This window comes from Phascolarctos cinereus, unplaced genomic scaffold, assembly GCF_003287225.1.
Source record: "Phascolarctos cinereus isolate Bilbo 61053 unplaced genomic scaffold, phaCin_HiC Scaffold_5;HRSCAF=322, whole genome shotgun sequence".
NCBI classification, from domain to species: domain Eukaryota; kingdom Metazoa; phylum Chordata; class Mammalia; order Diprotodontia; family Phascolarctidae; genus Phascolarctos; species Phascolarctos cinereus.
Genome location: NW_027555958.1, coordinates 36,158,011 through 36,180,936, shown reverse-complemented (window position 1 = coordinate 36,180,936; position 22,926 = coordinate 36,158,011). Strand labels below are relative to the sequence as shown.

General features: G+C 44.5%; 1 protein-coding gene across 1 annotated transcript in view; it reads right to left on the bottom strand.

The window, feature by feature from the left end:
- The window catches only part of RAB11FIP4 (RAB11 family interacting protein 4), a 184,432-nt gene extending 168,074 nt beyond the window's left edge, over positions 1–16,358 (bottom strand). Inside the window, exon 1 of the mRNA XM_020963314.2 lies at positions 16,200–16,358. Within this exon, the coding sequence (XP_020818973.1) occupies positions 16,200–16,358 (159 nt within the window). The remainder of the gene's footprint in view (positions 1–16,199) is intronic.
- Positions 16,359–22,926: the final 6,568 nt, after the last annotated feature.

Genomic DNA, 22,926 nt, shown 5'->3' with positions numbered 1-22,926 from the left:
TTTCTGATTAGCTTTGGATTAGCTTGATACGATTTTTTTCTCTTCCTAGTAGATTTACATTCTCAATGAAGGGGACCTGGTGGGGGAGCGAGCCGGTTAATACTACAATGAGCTTACAAGCACTGAGGCCAGACCCTGCCGGATGGCAGAGAAGCATTATCACAGTGATTGTATGGGGTCGGGTATGACATGTGACACAAGCTTATGTTCCCCAGATCTGGCGGGTATCTTTCAAAGTGACCTGCCTTTCCCCAACCCCATCCCCTGATAAATATAGGAGAAATCCCTCCCTCCCCCCTTGCCCCAAAGGCTGCGACAGGCTGGAATATTCAGCAGCAGAGACAAAACTGAATGTGGGGGAGGGGGAGGAGACAGGCAAGGGCAGGGCTGGACAAAATTAAAAGAAACGTGAGATGCGCAAATTTTGAGACATCTCCAAAAGTTCATATGGACCATTTTGTGCCTAATCTGTGATAGAGCCTTCCGAGCTCGATTGGTCTGATCAGAAACAGACAGACACACTGTACCTTGACCCCAACATAGTGATGTCATTTTGGTCCTCTCGAGGATCCCACTGGCAGTCTGGTGAAGCTAATGGGCCCCTTCTCAGAAAGAGGTTTGTAAATGCATAAAAATGAAATAAATAGGATTACAAAGGATCAAAATATTTTTTTAAAAACCAAGTTCAGAGCCCCCAGGGTTAAGAACTCCTGGACTAGCAGATCTTTGAGAAGTCTTTCTCTCTCTAACTTCTTGTGAAATAGGGGGTAGAGACCCTCCTGATGGCTACCTATTGTGTAAATATCTCTTTGCAAGAGCTGAGGCACTGGGATGGGGGTTACCTGGACAAGAAAGCACTAAATCTCATATGCAGGTGCCCTGTGGCAAAACCCTGTCTACCCCACACCAATTGTAATGCGTACTACTGTTCACATTTATATAACACTTGGGAGAGAGGGGAGAGGGGGGTGGTTCAGACCTGTGATTTCATCAATATAAAAAGCATCCAGTGAAGAAACCCGCTTTACCAAGGTGATCAGCACCTGCTTTGTAATTCAAAGTCTTGCCCCACACCAGTCTGCCTAGACACTTTTCATCTATTTCCAAAACCATGCTGCTCATACTCTGGCCATCCTCCTCATCTTCTTCCCACCCGACTCACTCTTCCCCTGGGACTCTGGGCTCTGATAGTCGCATTTTTGTTTCTCCTCGACTGAAATCAGGCCGCTCTGGCCTTCCCTGACATGTCTCCTGTTCACATTTACCCTTTCTGTGCTGTCTTCCCCCATTAGAAAGTGAGCTCCAGGAGGACAGGTACCGCCTTCCTTGAAACAGGCCCTGAAGCAATCTGCATTAGCAGGAGACGTCAAAGAGATTGGTAGGGTCAAAGACTGAGCTCAGAGATGGAGAGTTAGACGGGACCTTAGAGGTGACACTTTCACCTTACGGATGAGGAAACTGAGGCCAGGGAGGGAAGTGATTTTCCCAAGGTCACAAGGGTAATAAACACGGGAGATTCATCTGATTACAGAACCAACATTCTTTCCACTGTCTCCCAAACAAATCAAGCTCTTCCCGGCTCTGAAGACCTGTAAAGAGCTTGGTGATGAGACACTACTCTCTATTTTCCCTGAGGACAGAACTAGAGGTGTCACAGGAAGGAGGACAGTCATCTTTCTACCTGAGCCCAATAATGCGTGTAAATATGGACACACAGAGGAAAGTCCCTTTTTATTATGCTGATTTACATTTGGCCATTTGCCCACAATTTATCTCTCTCCCCACTTTTTATGACTAAAGATTCACAGAGAAGGAAAGGACATTAAAAATCATCCATCAATTATTCAATTAACAAGTATTTATTAAGAACCTTCTCTGGGCCAGGTACTCAGCCAGAAAGGAAGGACTAAGACAAAAAGGAAACAGTTTCTGCCTTCAAGGAATTTACCTTGCATTGGGAAAGCCAATATGTACATATGTCACTCACTGTAATCTCTGGGGATGGTGGGGCCCCCATGATCCTTCATTCTTTCCTTCCAGCTGAGAAAAACTACACTTCCCATCAGGCTCCAATGTTGATAGGGGCTACTTATGTATAGACAGAACAATTAACAAGGGAGGAAGAGGGAGAGAGGGCAGGCAGTTGAGAGGCACCAGGAATGACATTATTAGACGGTACTTGAGCTGGACTGCCTCATTTTATAGAGTATAGAGGCTTAGATGGCAGAAGGGATGGACCCAAGGTCATAAATCATAGAATCACACCCTTTCAGCATTAGAAGGTACTTCAGCAGCCAGCCCATCCTCCCAAAAGAATGATCACAAATACAGCTTTTGCTCCATGACTTTCAAAGAAGGGCAGCCCACTGGCTCTGGAGGCATCCCATTCCTATCCCACCATTCTTATCCCAGAGCTTTCACCCTGGGACAGTTCTCATGGGTAGGAAGCTTTTCTTAACATTAAACCTACATTTGTTCCTTTATAACTTTTGCCCACAGTTCCTAGGTCTGACATCTTCGGCCAACCAGAACCAAGCTGGAACCCTTTTTTTTGGGACAAACATTCAAATACTCGAAGGCAGTTAGCACGTCTCCACAGAACCTTCCCTTATTTAAGGGTAAACAAGCCCATTTCTTTCAACCAGTCCTCATATGCATGGATTTGAGTCTCTTCACCCTCCTGGTTCCCATCCACAGGTTACTCTCCAGTTTTTCCAAGTTATTCCCCAACTAGATTGCCTGGAATAGAACACAATATTCTAGATGTTGTTTGATCAGGACAGTCATGGGATTAAAGACTTAGAGCCAGAAAGGAACTCGGAAGGCACTTAGCCCAACCCCCTCATTTTACAGGTGAAGAAATTGAGGCATAGAGACATGACAGAGTTAGGGCCTGAATCCAGGTCTTCTGATTCTAGATCTAGTATGTTTCTCATCTCACAAGGATGCTTTTTCTGTCATCTCTTTGTTCCTGGAAGCTACATATGCTTCTTCTAATATAACTTGAGATCATATTAGCATTTTTGCCTTCTCTACTATATTAGTGATTCATATTGAGCTTGCAATCCATTAAGACCCCCAGATATTTTTCAGACAAACTGCCATCTCATCATGTCTCCCTTGTCTTGTACTTAGATTCCAAAAAATCACTTTGTGAGTAGAAGACTATATTTAATCCTACTAAATTTCACCTTTAGAAGCCCGATATTCTCACCTGCCAAGATCCTTTTGGGTCTTGACTCTATCATCCAGAGTATTAGCACCTCACTCAGCTTTCCGCCTTCTGTAAACTGGATAAGCCTGCTCTCTGGGCCTTTATACAAGGTCCACCACGTTGTACCCCAAGTTTACTGTCTTGCCGATGATGTACTGAGTTCTGCAGTTACTGCATCACTGCATCTCTCAAACTTAACTGATAAACATCTCCACTGTTGATTGTCAATTATCTGTGAATATTGAACCACCCACTTCTCGGTAGTTATAGGGTTTACAAAGCACCTTCCTAAGGCACAAGCCTAGATCACCTAAGTGTGAGGATCCCCAGTTTACAAAAGTAGAAACTAGGCTTCAAAGAAGTAACATTGCTCATGGTCACACAGCTAGGAAAATGTGGAAGCTGGAACCTGAACCTAAGTTTCCTCTTTCCAAGTCAATCGCTCCACAGCTCCACACTGTCTTCACAGTAAACAGAGAACATCAATAACCTGCACTCTATTAAAAAAGCTTTCACTTTATTATGATGACCAATATCAACAAACAGGGATGTTATAAGGAATGGATTATAAGGATGTGATGAAGATTGATAATATAAGGAATATTTCCTTATACAAAGAATAGGAAATGGAGATTGTATGTGATACCACAAATGTCTTCTACAGAGCTTTGTTTTTTTTTGTTAACCTCTATTTATTAAATTTTTACATTTTACTTTTTTCCAATTACAGGAAAGAACAATTTTTAATGTTTTTTTCTTAAATTTTGAGTTCCAAGTTCTCTCCCTCCCGCATCCCCTTCCTGCTCCTTGAGAAGGCAAGCAACTTGATGTAGGTTATGCTTGTGCAGTCATGCAAAACATATTTAGCCAACTAAGTTTTTTTTTAAAGTATATATTAAATTTAATCCAACATGGCCCTGCTTGTTGGTGGCCCATTATGAACTCCCTGCTGCTTTCTTCTGCATATCTTTTCAAATGCTCCATTGATATTCTTTTCTTTCTTTTTTTTCTTTATCAATGTGTATATGTGTGTGTGTGTGTGTGTGTGTGTGTGTGTGTGTGTGTGTTGGCAAAACAAATCCACATGTTGGCAGGTTTGAGAAGGTATGTCTGATAAATTATAATAATAATAACAAGCATTTATATAGTACTTTACAAAGTGCCATACAAAGTTTTACAAATTGCTTTACAACAGTTATCTCATTTTATCCTCATAACAACCCTAAGAGGTATGTGCTATTATTATCCCCACTTTACAGATGGGGAAACTAAGGTAAAGTGGATTTGAATCCAGGCATTCTTGACTCCAGGTCCGACATTCTATCCACTGATCCACCTGGCTGCACCTCTATTCCATCACATCTCTGCTAAGAGATGGGAAGCATGATTCATCATGGGTTAACAGCTTCATTAATCGACTGAAGTTATTGCTAGCCATTTTGGTGACAAGGGTTCTTAATGAAGTCTTTCCTGGTTGTTTTCCTTCCCAGTGTTGTAGTCATTGTATAAATTCTTCTCCTAGCTCTGCTCATTTCATTCTTCATGAGTTCATACAACTCATTTCTCTCCAGATTTTGTCACTGCCCACCTCAAAGATTTCTCCACTCTGAAGCTCCATTTTCCAGATGGTGACTCCCTCTCTGGAATCACCATCCCTCCAGCATTCGCAGTTCAGACCCCTGACATCATCCTTGACTCCTCATTCTCCATAATCTCAAATATCTGATCAGTTTCCAAATTATGCCAATTCTTCCTTTACAATATTTTGTATCCGTTCTCTTCTCAATCCATGTGCAAATCATCTTGTTTCAGAGCCTCATCACCTCTAAGTTAGCTTACTGCAATGGTCTCCTAATTGGTCTTCCTGCCTGAAGTCTCTCCTCCCTCCAGCTCCTCCCACCCCTGACCATTGCTGCCAAACTGATTTTCTTTAAGGACAGATGTGACTATATCACTACCCTACTCAATCAACTTCAGGGGCTCCCTATGGTCTTTAGAATCCATTGCAAACTCACTATTTGGGTTTACCTTCCTTTCCAACCTCACTGAATGAATTAAAAAATATTAATTAAGCACTTACTATGTACAAAGCACTGAGGTCAACTCTGGCGATACAAATTGAAAACCAAGGCAGTTGCATTGTGTATTATTTCCCCTCCTTCATTCTGTGAAGCAGCCAAACTGGCCTCTTTGTTCCTCACATACAATACCCCATCTCTCATCTCTGGACTTTTGCACTAGCCATCCCCTCCACCTGGAGTGCCCTCTCTCCACCTCTGCCTCAAAGAGTGTTTCTCTGCCTTTATGATGCCATCTTTTGCATTAATCTTTTCTGATCTCCCCTAAGCTGCTAATGCCCTCCCACATCTATATGAATATATGTGTGTAAATATATGTGTGTACACATACGGATGTATGTATACACACATATCCACACACACACATACACACACACACACACACACACACACATATTCATCTCCAGCACCCCCAGAGGCTCCAGCTGCCAGAGAATGTTCCATATTCCAATTTATGGGTACCGTTAGTTGTATTAATTTCCAGAATGAAGAGCAGGAGGAGAGAGGTTCAGAAACATAACAATATGTGTGTATGTATATGTATAGATAGAGATATATTTATACTTATATGCTTCTATGTATATTTGAATTCTCTTTATTAGAAGGTAAGCCCTTCGAGGACAGGGATGGGTTCATTTTTGTCTTTGTATTCTTAGCAGGGAGCGAATTGCCTGGCATATAGTTGTTTGTTTGTCCTTCGTTTTTGAAGAGAATCAATAACACCACAAGGCGATGTCTTGACTGGCACATCAGTAGGATTTAAATGAGACAGAGTTGCACAGTCACCAGCCTCACTCTCTCTTCCAGAGTCATCAAAGTCCGGTGGCAGGACAAAAGCCAAGACAACTGCCAATGGCCTGGGATGTAGTGGAGGACCATCTTGACATCTTTGATATCTGACCAAGCTCCACAGCACCTGCTTCAGCTGCCTTCATGGCTGCTGGAATACATTTTTCTCATGTGCCCATTCCACTGAGGGAAGTCTTCACATGACACCTCCATAACTCACCGACAGGGTTGACTCAGTTACCCTCAACCCAGTTTAGCCCCTACACAAGATGGTCTTAGTGGGATGCTATGACACGTGCTCCAGCTTCTTGGAGGCACAGGTAAGAGCTGGATGAAGGTAGACACCAAAGGTGGATGAGCAGCCCGGAAAAGGACTTACCAAGCCCTCCCACCAGTGGTGCTAGCCCTCCTTGAATATATCTTATATTCCTGAACACCTCATACACCCCTGGCACATAGTAAGCACTTAATAAATGCTTGTGGATTGCCTGGTTGGTCTTCTAAACCCCTAGCCTCCACCTCTGTAGAGGAAGGAGGAAACACCTTTTCCTGGGTTGGTTATCTTAGTTATCGAATTCAGCTTCATCCTTTTTTTCTTTCTATACATTGCACTCATGGTGGATCTTCTCCTGGCTCTTCTCTCTACCTCACTCTGGATCTGTTCTTTATTAAATCTTCTCATGCTTTTCTCATTCTCAATTGTTCTGGTACAGTAGCCTTCCATTTCATTCACATACCACACTTTGTTTAGGCATTTCCCAATCAACGTGCACCTATTACGTCTCTACTTCTTTGTGATAATGTGCAATTAGATGACTATTTTGAGCAATTAGCTAGCTAGCACTTACAGATCACTTTAAGGTTTGCAAAGCCCTTTCCATATATTATTTCATCTGATCCTCACAGCAGCTCTGTGAGGTGGGTGCTATTCTTATCCTGATTTTACAGATAAGGAAACTGAGGGTGATGGAGATTAAGTAGCTTGACTCAGGGTCACATAGATATTCAGTCCCTGATGTAAGATTTAAACTAAGGTCTTCGTGACTTTTAGGGTAGTTAAATGACATAGTGGATAGAGCACTGGAATCAGGAATATTCATTTTCATGAGTTCGAATCCAACCTGAGACACTTACCAGCTGTGTGACCCTGGGCAAGTCACTTAACCCCATTTGCCTCCGTCCCAAATGGGCTCACAAAGAGTCATTCATAACTGAAAAATAATTACTGACTTTTAGTCTTTGACCTCCTAGAATGACCATGTCTAGCAGTAGGATTTCTGATTTTAAAACAACAAGACAAACAAACAAATACATGTACAAGGCATTGTTGAGAAAAGCTTGGCCAAATTGATGGATCTGAGATTCAGGGTGGAAAGTTAGACCAAAGATGAGATCACCACTAAGGTCCTGCTGCACTTTGAGATTCTCCAGTTCTTGTTTTGAGCAGCAACATTACATTTTTGGCATTGATATCAGGGAGAACAATACTGGTCTGTATGAATCAGTGATTTGATGTGGTCTGGAAATTCTCACATTCTGGATTGTTGCTGGAGGTGTGGAGGAAATTCCTGTTTCAGGTCATGCCTTGGCCTCAAGGATCTCTAGGGTCCTTCCCAACTGTGATTCATGGAAAGGGTTAATCATTGGGTCCCTGATCTATTGGAAGAGCTCTTCAATCAACCCAATTCCATTACCAGGCAGGAGCCTTTGTTTGAAGGCATATGATGGACACCACCCCATGGAATAAGGGCATGATACCTGGTGCCTTGCTTAAAGGACATAGGGAACTCGAAGCCAGGGGATGGGCTAGCTGAGACTCAGGAGGCTAGACCCTTTCTGTGACCCATAGTAGCAAGTTGACCATCCATGTCCCTTCATGCTCTACTGGTGCCATTTAAATAATAAAATAACACCTGTGTCAGAGTCTGCCCTGACTGTACCTTCTGCCCAGCCCATTTCTTCCCTGTTCCTTAGCACCACAGAGAACTCAGCTGGGAGATAAATGGAGCCATTTAATGGTATGCCCCTCTGCCAGCATCCCCCAGAGGCCCCACCTGCCAGGGAATTTTCCATATTCCAATTTATGGGCAGATCTGTTACTGTTGGTTGTGATCAGCCCCCGGAATGAAGAGCAGGAGGTGAGAGCTCACAGAAGGGGGACTAAAAGGAGAAAAGACAATTCGGATCCCAGGAAGGCATGACTGAAGACCAAGCTAACCAGCCCATTGACGCAATTCAATAATTTCTTCTTATGAGGACAGGAGGCAGCTCTCTAACTGAACCCCAAAAGTTTAGGGGCTACAGACTGTAAGGTGATCAAGGCTAAGCCTGTAGAGACAAAAGGAAGGGTTCACTTAAATTATGCAACCTGCTCTAGTGGGCTGAAGCAGGCACTGTGACCCAGGGGAAAGAAAGCTAAGCTTAGGGTCACAAGCTCACACTATTGATGAGCTATGTGACCCTGGGCAAGTCACGACACCATCTCTGGGTCTCAGTTTCCTTTTCTGTAAAATGGGTTGGAGGGGATTGGACTCGATGGTCTCTGAGGTTCTTCCTAACTCTAATGATCTATGCTCAGGCCAGTTCCAAACTGAGAATCCATAGCAGAGCTGGCAAATCCATGGGCTGGAAAATCTCCATTTTTCTCCCCTGCAAAGTCTAAAGAGGCTGCATCTGAGAGAGGAGGCAGAGTTAAACACCATTTCACAGAGCCTGGTGGCATCCCTGTTCTCTCCCGGCATCAATTTCACCCTCTCTGAAATGAGGGGCTTGAAACGGACAATCTCTAAGAATGGTCCTTTTTGGCTCTGAGTCCTTAGATCCCCTGAGACCCTCCAGCTAATTTGGGTCATTTAGGCTGCTTTTTCCCCCAGAGTAGGATTTTTTTTTCTGGAGTGACAGCTGGGGAGCTGGGAGCAGGTTCTGGGCTGGCTCAGCCACCAGCAGTCAGTCCCCACTTTCTTGATTTTTGTTTTTGTTGCTACATTTTGCAAAAAGAAACAAAGGCAGTTTCCAAAGCCCAGAAATTTCTTTCTCTCCTGAGGAAGGAAATGGATTGTTCTGATGCCTCTGTTAATATCTGTGGCAAACTCCTACTGCACAAGCCCCCGTGGGCAGGCAGGGCTGACAGGAGCTTAAGAGCCCTGTCTCTCCTTCTACCAGCCCCCAAAGCCAGCGTTTCCCCTTTGGCCATTGCCTTGCTCCTCCCCTTTGGGAGGGGCTTTGTCCCCTTCCCATTTTTGCCGCACCTTTCCTCCTCCCAAGCCTTGCCCCTCTGGGCAGAGATTTCTGCTATCTCTTTCGTCACACTGTCATAAAAAAGCAAACTTCTGTATGGATTGTGAACTCTTTGGGTTCCACAGGCATTTTCAGTTCTCTTGCAATAAACCTACTTTTCATGTAAGTTTCATGAAGTTGTAATTGCCTATCGACAGCACAAAAAACTAATTCTGCTATCTCCACAGTGAGCCCCCTGAAGGCAGGGACTTTATCGCCATATCTGCCCCAGCATGGTGCATTGGACAGAATAAGCACATAATACATTTTTTAAAACTGAATTAAATTCTCCTGAGTGTCAATCAGTGCACAATATTGCTTTCTGCACTTGTACAAATATCATTCCTCAGGAACTGCCCTCTTTAATACTGTTTCATCTAACAACACGCTCTTACAGAATCCATTAAAATCATCAGTTAGTTGAGTTCCCCCTCCCCCTTTTTTATTCTTTACAATAAAGGATAGTTCTGTGGGTGGGGGAGACAGAATGGATAAATTGGGAGATACAAATGATGTGAAAAGTTTTCTTTTTCTTTCTTTTTCCAGTGGGAGAAGAGAAAATAAATGCTTAATTGAAAACAAATTAGCTTATTAGACAACTAAAAAGATATTAATATAAATTCATTTTTAAAATAAGAATGTAGATCTAAGCTCAAAGGGACCTCAGGGGGCCATGTGGTCAAACTCCTTCACTTATAGACAAAGGAACTGGGACACAGAAATGAAGTGATTTGCCCAAGGTCACACAGGGTCTGAGGCAGAATTTGAACCCACGTTCTCTGGGTTCTAGAGGCAGGACTTTTTTCACTGTAACATTGTGAATCGTAGCACTTAGGACTAGAAGGGACCCTGGAGATCACCTAGTCAAAGACCCTCCTCATTTGACTGAGTAGAAACAAGCCCAGAAAAAGGAAATGATTTACCCAAGGTCACAGAGCAGAGTCAGGATTTGAACCCAGACCCTTTGATTCCAGAGCCATGTATTCATGACAATCCACCAGGTCACAGGAGCTTTTGAAGACTAAATGGAGAGGACCTCACTTAGACTATAGCAAGAGATTTTTAATTGGATTCCCCACTTCCAGTCACTCCCTTCCCCAATCCAATGTCTACACAGCTGCCAAAGTGATTCCTAAAGCATGAGTCTGATCACATTACCCCTACCCTGCTCAACAGGCACTCATGGCTCCCTAGTGCCTCTAAGATAAAACGCAAATTCCTGTCTGGCATTTAAAGTCCTTTGCAATCTGGCACTAACCTGTCTTTCCAGGCTGATGCCAGGCTATGTCCTCTCACATACTCCAAGCCAGAGCTAGCCCAGCAGCTGTTCCCCACACACAACATTTCATCTCTGACCCCATATTTCTTCCCTGGTTGTTCCCCCTGCCTGGAATGCCCTCCTTCATCTCCACTGAAGCTGTACCGAGTTGCCGCATTCTACAAGTGGCCTTTCCTGATACTCTCCATTTTTAGTTCACTCCTCTTTGCCCTGAATTACTCTGTATTTACTCTGAATGTATTCTCTATACACTTATCAGATAGCTATTGTTCCACTGAGTAGAAACACAGAATCTGAGAATGGGAAAGGGCCTCAGCATCCCAACTGCTCCAGAAGGAACTTCTCTCCCATCCCTATAAAGCAGCCAACCAATGGCACCTGCTTGAAGACCCCCAAGGAAGGAGGACCCATCGCCTCTCCCGGCAATGCGTTCCACTTTGGAACAGCTGACGTCTTTCCTGACCTCAAACTTAAATGAGCTTCTTTGTACCTTGCACTGTTTACTTACATTCTTGTCCTATGGGGCCAAACAGAGCAAGTCCAATCCCCCTTCCAATACTTGAAGACAGTTATTCTGTTCCCCCAGAATCTTCTCCTCTCCAGGTTAAACATTCCTAGTTCCTTCAACTAATCCTCCTATATCATGGATGGGAAGGTTCTTCACCATCCTAAATGCCTCAGCATGTTGGTATCACACCACACTGCTAAGTCCTAGTGTGGTTCCAGGACACTGAAACCTCCAGACCTCTTTCAGGTAAACTTATATCTAATTGTGCCTCTCCTATCCTGGCCTTGGAAAGTTGATTCTTTATGAACCCAAGTATGAGACTTTATATTTTTCCCTAATGACTTATCTTATTAGATTCAGCCCCAATGCTTGAGGCTGTCAATATCTTCGGGAATGCTGACTCTATTACCTGAGGTGTACTAACATCCCTCCTTGCCTTTTTTTTTTAAAGGCAATTGGGGTTAAGTGACTTGCCCCGGGTCACACAGCCAGTAAGTGTCAAGTGTTTGGTCTGAGGCCAGATTTGAACTCAGGTCCTCCTGACTTCAGGGCCGGTGCTCTATCCACTGTGCCACCTAGCTGCCCCCCATCCTCACAGTCATTGAGCAAAAGCCATCAATGCCTCTACCTAAGCTAGAAGGGAGGAGTTTGCCACTATTGCCACTATATTCCCCGACTTGGAATGACAGGAATGAGCCATTCAGATGTCCTTCTGATTGTCAACTGCTAATATTATTATGAAAATAACCCAAATACCACCAACAGGTCCACATTTTTCCAAGAAACCATGCAAGCCTCTTGTCCAACCTCAAAGACTGCAGTGATTCTACTTAAGCTTTGATGACCCATCCCCAAAAAGGGCAGAGAAATAGATCAGAAAACTTACAACTCAGAAGGACCTTAGAAATTATCCAGTCCATGGGGCAGCCAGGTGGCCCTGGAGTCAGGAGGAGCTGAGTTCAAATCTGGCCTCAGGTACCTGACAGTTACTAGCTATGTGACCCCGGGCAAGTCACTTAACCCCATTGCCTAGCCAAAAAAAAAATTATGCAGTCCAATCCTCTCATTTTACAGACAGGGAAACTGAGGTCCAGAGACACAAAATGACCTGCCCATGGTCATATAATATAGCTAGGAAGTGGCAGACCTGGGGTTTGAACCTCGGTTCTCTCATTCCAAATTCTTCCATGCTATTTTATGTTGTAGCCATTTTCAAGTTAAGGGCTGTCAGGAGGAGGTAGGAGGGAAGATAACTGGATGAAGAGGGGCTCTATAGAACCTGCACCCATGGGGAAGCCCAGAACCAAGAGGATACTGCAAGTGATGAGGATGTGGCTAGTGATGAAAATGAGAGCTCTTCCATGTGTCCAATGTTCTACAGTTACAAAGTGCTTCCAATAATTACAAATTACAAATTCTACATGTGTAGAACTTTTTAAACACTTCCCATGCATCATCTCATCTGAGCCTCACAAAAACCTTAGAGCTAAGAAGGAGTGACATGGACTTGATTGGCAAACCTCATTGGTGTAGGGGATTCCCAGTGAATGCTGATTGGCAACTGCCCTCTCATTGACAATCTCAGCATTGCCTACAGCAATGGTTGGTGTCAAACAAATAGAAAGGGAGGGAGAACTAAACCATATATAAGGATCACTGTGGACTTAGAAAACTTAGAAAACCAAGTGTGAACATTATCTATTGTGTTCTATTGTGTTTTTATTTACTTTGCTAAATATTTTTCAATTACATTTTAATCTAATTCAGGCTGCATTGCAGGCGAATGACACTTTTGGGCCTACAGCACTGAGAGGTTAGATAATTTGCCCATGGGAGTTGGGATTCAAACCCAGGTCTGACCTGACTTTGAGGCCAGCTCATTCTCCACTGCCCCACACTGCTTCTCAGACTAAGAGAAGTATGACAGTTATTTTTACAGATGAGGTGACCAAGGATTGGAAAGACCCTATTTTGCTTGCAGTCATACTTCTAGTAAGGGTCAAAGGCAGGATTTGAACTCCAGATCTGGCCCTCAGGCAGTCACTTTGCTGCACTGATCATACTTCAGAAAGCCCTGTAAGAATCAGTGGTTTACAAAGCATGAATTATCTCATTTGAGCTTCTCAACTACCCTTGGGTAGGCAGGGTATTATTCCCATTTTATAGATGAGGACATCAGAAATTTGATGTGGCATACCCAGGGCAAAAGAAACAATAAGCAGGGGAGTCAGATCCCTAATTCCCTGCTTTTCTCACTATACCAAACTGTCTTTCAAGGTAATTATGGTGAAGAAACAGAATCTCAAGGGGACATTTAATTGGGTAAATTGTCCTGTCCTCCATCAAGAGCCATTCTCAGCTGGAACTGACTACATTCAACCACATTTGGCTTTTGATTTCACCAAAACAGGTTCACCCCTAATGAAGGAGAAACTCACCTGGTCTACCTGTTCCTGAGAGTTTATTTTGCCTTTCAAAGTCAATATATCAAAGGGAGGTGGGGAGGGAATAACCTGAGTGGCCAGGGTCTAGCCCTCACTCTGCTGTGTAACCTTGGCAAGTCATTTCACTTTTCTGTGCCTCAGTTTCCTCACCTGTAAAATGAGAGTGTTGGACTAAAGAGCTTCTGATGTCCCTCCCAGACACTGATCTAGAATCCTATGATTAGACAGTCTTTGGTCTATTCCTGTACTAACCTTCTGTGCTACTAGGTCACTTTCTGATTCTAACCTGTAATTCTAGGTCACTCTCTAATTCTAACTGATAAGGTTCAATTATAGAGATAAAGGTCTCCAAATAAGAGACTGGGATTAGAGGATCACAGATCCCTGGAGCTGGAAGGGACCTTAGAGGCCACATAGTTTGACTCCCTCATTTTACAAATGAGGAAACTGAGGCTTAAGGAGGTTAAGTGATTTGCCCAAGGTTACCCAGGTCATAAGTGTCGGATTTGAACGCAGATCCTCTGACTTCAGAGCCCACCCCACCTCAAACCATGATCACCAGGAAAGAAATTTAGTCTTTGACGTCAGAACACCTGGGCTCACATCCCAGTTCACACTTACAAGCTTGAAGATCACCACCTCCAATCTCCTCCCCCTCAAAGCAGAAATCTCAAGAGTTGCATCTCTAAGTCCCCGTCCCTCTGGTGACAGAAAGCTCATTCCCTCATCTAGCAGGCCTTTCCATTGTTATAAGAAACTTCTTTGTAGCCAAATGTCCAGAGACATTGCCCTCTATGTGGCATCCACCTCCCCTCCTGTAAAATGGGTATAAAAATCCCAGTACTACATAGGGCTGCAGTGCTGGAGAAATGGGAATCTTGGTTACAGAGACTAGAAATCTAGCATTGGCCAATTGGTTGTTGAGCACGTAACAGACAACGAAGTCATCTCCCCTGGGCTGGCCAGCAGGCACTGGCCTCTCTGTTTGTGAGCCAGGAGTCACTCTCTGGCCTCCAGCCAACCCCTGGACAATAAAGGCCATCAGCTCTCTAAGATTTTGAACCCAGTTCTCCTGCCTCAGCACAGTTCTGCAACCCAGGAGCAGGAGTGACCTCACTGGCCCCTTAGGCCATCAGCCACCGGCATCAGCCCCTGGCCCCGAGGCTGGGATTAGTGCTATCCCAGCAAGGCTCAGCTAGAAAGAATGTGGGCTTCAGATGGGCCAGCCCCAAGAAGAGGGACAGGGAGGGAATATGGGCTGGACATCCCAGCCCTCCCCAGTTTCTCCCTGATAGAAACTCTCCAGCCATGCACTTCAGTATGGCCACACATCCTCATACACAGCACAGGAATAGGTTTGAGAGTGAGTCCAAAAGAGGTGTCCCCTGCCCTCATACTGTACCACAAAATCATATGCTATATGCTCCAACTTGCCTTCTGTTTGATTCAGGAAGGGGAGAGAGAGAGAGAGAGAAAGAGAGAGAGAAAGAGAGAGAGAGAGAGAGAGAGAGAGAGAGAGAGAGAGAGAGAGAGAGAGAGAGAGAGAGAGAGAGAGAGAGAGAAGCAATCTGGTACTTCTAATACAGCAGTTCTGAATCTGAAATCTTAGATTTCAGGGAGCCTGTGAACTTGGATAGGAAAAATATATATTTATTTCAATATAATCGATTTTCTCTGTAATCATATGCATTTTATTTTATGCAACATTTGAAAACATGATTCTGAGAAGGGGTCCACAGGCTTCACCAGGCCGTTGGATTTGTGTGTGTCTCTATGACATATACCTCTGCTCTTGTGAAATATGGATACATGATGATGGCTGATTTTGAAGAAGTGATCAGGAGAAACCCTAAGCATAAAAGATAGATGCCCTCAAGTTTGGAAGGAAGGGAGGAGGGTGCTTGGGGACTAATGGAGAGGGGAAAGAGAAATTCCAGCACCCTCCCCCTCCCAGATAACGGTATTAGGCTTGGGTTGGAGGAGGACTGGGACAAGGGATCCTTGTCTCAAAAGGGAGATGGGTCATGAGATCTGAACGAGAGGACTAAAGAACCGCTTAATCTGTGGTTGGGGGTGGGATGGGGGTGAGGAGGAGGAATGGAGGCCCTGACATAGGGGAGAAACAGGAAAGGAGGGATGACGACTGGAGAGGTACAGCCTAGAGTGGAGGGCAGTCTAGGGTAAGAGACAGGGACGCCAATATCAGAGGGAGCTAAACAAGGGGAGAGGGCCACTGGGGGGTGGGACTGGGAACTGAGGCAGGTAGGAAGCCTATGGAGGAAGGAGAAAAAGAGGTGGCTGTTCGGAAGGAAGAAGGAAGCCTGAGAGCAGAATGAGGTTGGGTGGAGAAAAAGGCTGGCTAGGAGAGAGCAAGAAAGGAGGGAGACGGGGTGCAGAAAGGACCGGGGATGAAGACGGAAGGACGAGAGAGCTGGGATGGACACAGGGGAATGATTGAAACGGGGATGGGACTGAAGACACGGAGAGGAAGGCGATGGGGATGGGATGAGGATGAAGATGAGGATGGGATGGGGATGGAGATGCAGGGGATGGAGATGCAGGGGATGGGGAAAGGCATCCAGCGCCTGTTGCCCTCACACCCCCCACTCACCTCCTCTCCCTGGCCGAACTGCAGGCCCAGGGCGACGAAGCGCTCCACCCGCAGGAAGCCGTCAGCGTCTCGGCCGCACACCTCGAACACTTCCCGCAGCCGGCGCACGGAGCGCAGCAGCGCCGCGGGGCCGCCCGCCCAGCCGGCGCCGCCCGCCATCCGAGCGCGCTGGGGGCGCTCAGCCCGAGCCCCGGGCCCGGACCCGGCCCGCCGCCATCCCGGGCCGCCGGAGCAGCGCCCGCGCCGGGCCGGGCCAGGCGGCGAGGCGAGCGCCGCTGTCTCGGGGCCTGTCCGTAGTCCGCGGGCCTCTAGAGGCTCTCGGGGCGCTGTACGCTGCGCGCTCTGCCTCCGTCGGTCCGCCCGTCCGCCCGCTCCGGCGGCGGCGGCAGCAGCAGCCGATCTGTGTCATTAGCAGCAGCTGCAGCCAGAGCCTGGGGAGGGGAGGGGCGGGGAGGGGGGAGAGGAGGAGGAGGAGGAGGAGGAGGAAGGAAGAAGAGGAGAGGGAGGAGGAGGAGAAAGGAGGAGCTGGGAAAGGGAGGGGAGACCCGGGCTGGGGAGGGGCAGGGAGGGAGGTGAGAGAGGAGAAGAAGGCTTCCTTTTATGCTGTGGGAGAGGCCCCAGCTCTGGAATCACAGAACCAGATCTGGAAGGACCTCAGAGGCCAATGCCCTCATTCAATAGTTGAGGAAACTGAGGCACAGAGCGGTGAAGAGTCTGGCCCAAGGTCGAATAGCTAAAGAGCATTGGACAGCGGATTTGAGCCCTGGTCTTGGGGTTCCAGACCTGGTGCTCTTTCTGCTGTTGCAAGTAGAGAAAATACTGGATTTGGAAACAGAGGACCAGGTCCAAATCTCTATCTTGTTACTTTCGGAGTGACCTTGGACAAATGAGTTCCCTTCTCTAGGCCTCACTGTTCTCATCTATAAAATGAGCAGGAGGAACTAAACCTATGGTCCTCTGAATGAAATTTTCTCATCTGACTAGGTTTCCTCTTTGGCTACCAAACCTCTTTCCCTTTTCTTTTCAGGAAAGACCAGGAGTAGAGCATTAACCCAGAAGGTAGCAAGACTGAAAAGAGGTTGAAAATTTTACATTCTCTTTCCTTCTCATCCCTCTCTAGCCATCAGGGAGCCACCCTCTGCTTTCCAAATGGATGAGAATCCCAGACTAGTGCAGCAGAGAGGACCCTGGCTCTGGAGTCAAAGGGCTTGGGTTCAAATCCTTCATCCAGTGCTTTCTTCCCTAGGTGACCTTAGACAAGTCATTTCAAATCCCTCATCCTCAGTTTCCCTCACTGTAAGAGGAGGGCAGTAGGGCCAGGTGATTTCTGAGGTCCCTTCCAGCTCTAGCGCTGTGATTTAGAAACTCTGTGATTCCCTGTCCACCCATTCTTGGGTCTAATACTGCTCTGCGTTAGGAAGTCTGCTTCACATCTCCCTTTCCTTTCAGCCATTCCCAGGAGGTCTGTCCTTCCACCTCAGCTCCCTCCCAAGAGAAAACAGATGCTTCCCATCCTCTGTATTACAGAAGAAGGAGAGTATCCCAGGTCATACCCTGATCCATTTTCTCCCAAATCCTGCTCAGAGGAAACATTTTGGAAATGCAGTTGTCAGGAAGTTGAGGCAGCTCTCTGGGCCCTGGGCCCTCCTGCAGAGAGAAACCTTCCCCCACCAATTCTTTGTCAGTCTGTCCTCCTTTTTTGGAGGGGGAACACCCCCATTGGGTAAGATTTAGCTTGGGCTTCTCATCACTTGCTTCGAATCAAAATCCATCTCTTCCTGTGATATTAGTCCTATACCATCTTCAGTAACGTCAGTCAATCGACAAGTATTTATTAAGTGCCTACTCAATAAATAAAGGCATTATGTTAGGCACTGGAGAAAGAAAGACAAAAATGAAATGCCCTCAAAATGCTCACAGTTTATCAAAGGATATATATTTATACTCACACATATATAATATGTATATATAGCATGTACATATATACAGGATAATTGCAAAACAAATGAAGCATTTTAGTCAGTCAGTCAATAGACACTTATTAAGTGCCTACTATGTGCCAAGCATGAGAAGAGGGGAGAAGGTACTTAACTGAGGGACACGGTGGAGTCCAGAGTGTGGCTGGTGGGAAATGAAGGGGAGGAAGGACATGTAGTGAAGACACACTGTGTTCTTCAGAGAGACCTTGAGAGTGTCCTTGCATCACTTCTTCTAACCTCCATGTGAGTGCTTGCCTTGTACAAATAACATGGCCAGCCCATCAGAGTTACGCTTTCTGCAGTAGAGTTTGAATGCTTGGCAGTTCAGCTTGAGAGAAGACCTCAGTGTCCAGTACCTTATCTTGCCAGGTGACCTTCAGAATCTTCCTAAGACAATTCAAAAGAAAGGGATTTAGTTTCTTGGCATGGCATTGGTAGACTGTCCAGGTTTCACAGGCATGCAACAATGAGGTCAGCACGATGGCGCTATAGACCTTCAGTTTGATAGGCAGTCTAATAACCTCTTCTTTCTCACACTTTCCTTCAGAGACTCCCAAACACTGAGCTATCTCTGGCAATGTGTGTGTCAACTTCATCATCTATGTGTATGTTCCTGAAAAGTGTGCTGCCAAGATAAATGAACTTATCCACAGCATTCAAATTTCTCCATTTGCTGTAACTGGTGGTTCTGAACGTGAATGGCACAGTGCTGGCTGGTGGAGAACCTGTGCTTTCTTGGTGTTAACTGCAGGCCAAAATTAACACAAGTGGCAGGGAATAGATCCATACTCTGTTGCATCTCATCTTCAGGGACTGCACTGAGTACACACTCATCTGAAAACAAAAAGTCTCTCACCAACTCTCCTTCCACTCTAGTCTTGGCTTGTAGCCTTTTCAAGTTAAATAATTTACTGTCAGTGAGGTAGCTGACTTTGATGCCATGTTTGTCCTTGTTAAAGGCATCTGACAACATTGTTGAAAACGTCATGTTGAAAAGCATGGGGGCAAGCACACAGCCCTGCTTCACTCCATTGGTGACTGGGAAAGCACAAGAGCATTGTCCGTTATCCAGAACCCATGCCAGCATGACAGAATGGAACTGGTGTAGAATGCTGATGAAATTCTCCGGGCAACCAAATTTTGCCATGATCTTCCACAAGCCCTCACAACTGTCATTATCAAAGGCCTTGGTCAGATTGATCAACGTTTGTGTACAGACCTCTGTTCTGCTCCTGGCCTTTCTGGAGTTGTCAGTCAGCAAGCACCATATCAACCATTCCTCGTCCCTTTCTGAAGCCACATTGACTTTTGGGTGGATAACCATCTTCCCAGGGAAGGATCAGCCTATTAAAGCAGATTCTGGCAAGAATGACTAAGAGAGAGAGACATCCTCCACACACACACACACACATGCATACCCTGTGATTGTCACAGGACAACCTATTTCCTTTTCCAGGAGGAAAGCACAAGGGCCAGGTTGTGAAGGGCTTTAAGCACCAACCAGAGGATTCCATATTTGATTCTGGTGGCAATAGGGAACCACTAGAGTTGATTGAATAGGGGTGTGACATGATGAGATCTTCACTTTAGTAAGATCAAAGAGATGAGAAGTGGAGGAAAAGAAGGAGGAGATTATCTACTTGCCTCTGGAGTCCTCAGTTTTTTCTAATCACTCCATTTACATTTTCTCTCATCTAAAATGCTGGAAATGATGCTAGAAACTACAGGTAGAAGGATGGGAGCCACAGGGCAACCTGAAGGTGGGTGATCGATGTTGATGTCAAAGCTGAGGCAGAGACACTGTTATTACTGCTGAGAGTCTGGCCATGAGATGCAGTAAAGCTAAGCCTGACTTGAGGGAGGGAGAATCATCTGATCTGACTGAGAGTGACTTGAGGCATGATGGAGCCAGAAGGCATAAGTGCCAATCCTGGCATTTTTACTTAACAATCCTAGGACCTTGGACAGATCACTTCTCTTCTGTAACATTAGTCATTAGTAGCTAGTATTTATTTAGTGCTTTAAGATTCCGAAGCACTTTACAAATATTATTTCATTATACCTACAACAACCCTTGGAGGTAGCTGCTAATATTAATCCCCATTTTACATATTAGAGAGCTGAGACAATCAGAAATTAAGTAAGAGAAAGTAAACATTTATATAGCACTTACTATGGAGAGGGACATTGTCAGATTTGCACTTTAGGGAGATCAGAGAGGTGAGAAGTGGAGGAAAGCTTATCTACCCATTTCTGGAAATACACCAGGCAGTGTATTTACAAATATTATCTCATTTGTGTCTTTTCCAGGGACACACAGCTACTAATTGTCTGAGACCACATTTAAACTCAGGTCTTCCTAACTCCAGGTACAGCAATCTATCCACTGGCCGTTCTTTAGAGATTGGCCTAAATTGTCTCAAAAGTCCTCTTCAATAAGATGTATAGTATGATGGATATAAGGCTAGACTTGGAGTCAGTAAGACCTGGGATCAAATCCTGCCCTGGACTGTGTGTTGACCGGGGGGTAAGTCATTCAACCTTTCTGGGTCTCAGTTTCCTCATCAGCAAAATGGAGGCAACACTTACAGTATGCATCTTCTCTTAAAGCACCCTACCATTGCTGGTTATTATTCTAGTGCTAACTTCTATGAGTCAAGGCTCACTTGAATGCAACAATCACTGCTCACTCCCCAATCCCAGTCTTTCCTAGGGCCAATCCTATAGCAGCTAGGATTCTGGGATAAAAGGTTACATTTACCTCTCAGAGAGTAAATTCCTTTCCACACTAGGTTCATACTCCACTCCAAATTGACAAGTTGAAACAGTATGACCATGAGAGCCAAGAGCCACCCAGATGCCCAAGAGCACTCATTACCTTGTGGGCAGAGCTATAGAAGATGGGAGAATCTTGTCTTATATAATATACAACATAATATAACATAGTATAACACAGTTTAACACGACACAATACAATATATAATATAATGTAATGTAATATAATATAGTATGACATAACATAATGTAATGTGACATAATGTAATGTAATGTAACATAACATAATGTAACGTAATGTAATGTAATATAATGTATAATCTTGTCTCATACCTGTAGGAGTTTAGGGATAAAGAACAGTGAGAAACCCAAGACCAAGGCCACCCGTCCCCCCAGCATGGTATATGTGGGTGGGGCTGACAGTCAAATGGCCTGATTCTTACATCATCTTTATCCATAGCAAGAAAATACACATGCTCTGGAAATAATAATGATGATGATGACGATAATAATAATAATAACAACAACTCTCATTTGTATAGCCCTTGAAGGTTTGCAAGCTATATGCATCATCTCACTTGATGCTCTAGACCAGGTAGTGTAAAACTGACATAGAAGTGGGGCCCACTAAATCATAAAAGGATCCCTATAAACCACATAGTGACTTAGAAAACCATACCTATTTATATACATATGTGTTTAATATATCAACAAATTAAAATCAGATAGTAACTACATTTCAATCTGGTTCCAGCCCTCCTTGGGAGTGCTATGGGCCACATGTAGCCTGAGAACTGAGTCTCTGACACCTCTGTTCTAGGCAGCCCTGTAAGGTAGGCACTCTTATTATCACCATTTTACAAATGGGGAAACAGGCTCAGAAAGGATAAGTGATTTGAATAGGATCATATAGCTAGTAAGCATATAAGGTGGCAGAGGAGCTGTGAATTCGTCAAATGATCCTGGTAAGCAATTTGGAATCATGCTTAAAAAGTGACTGAAATATCTATGCCCTTAATGCAGTGATTCCATTACTAGGCTTATGCCCCTAAGTAAGCCAGTGACAAAGAGAAATGCCCCCAGATAACCCAAAATATAGCAGTGCTTTTTTGTGGTTGCAGGTAACTAGAAACCATGTAGATGACCGCTGTTTAGTCAGTGGCTAAACAGGCTTGGTACATGAATTCAATGGGTTATTGCTGTGCCTTAAGAAAGGATGAATATGAAAAATTCAGAGAAGCTTATGTAGGAAGGCTTACGTGAATGATGCAAAGCGAACAAGCATAATGATAAGCAGAACTAGGAAAATAAGCAACACAATGACTAAAACAATGAAAAAAAAAAAAGGAAAGTGGATAATATGTAATCATAATGGCCAAACCTGCCTATGGAGAAGAGCTGAGAAAATCCATCTCCTTCCTTTTATTGCAGAGGTGGATCACTAGGGGTGTGGAATGTGGCATATTTACTATCAGACATAATTTATGTGTTGGTTAATTGTGCTCAACAGTTTATTTTTCTTTCTTTTAAAAAATTTTGGTATAGAGAGTAAGGGCTGGGTAGGGGACAGGGAAGAAGAATATATTAAAAATTAATGTGCTGTAAAAACAAAAGAAATCACTAAAAATGAGATACACTTTAAAAAAAATATTATCTCAAGAGAGATGCAAACATGGGTCTTCTGACTCCAGTGATCTCTACAGTGCACTATGACAAAATAAATATTGAGGTTTTGTCTCTCTTGAGGAGAAATAGAAGAAAAACTTCTAGTAGGCTACTACATATATAGGTGTGAGATTTAATTAAAGAACATTACATCTGTTTTAGAGTATTGAGAGGCTAAAAGATAAGTTTGAAGGGGGAAGAATCCATAGATTTTAGCAAGGGCTGTGAATACAGCCTTCCTCTGATATGGAAGTGGGTCAAGACCATATTATTCACTGTTCCTTCCTGCTAACAGCCTACCTGACTTT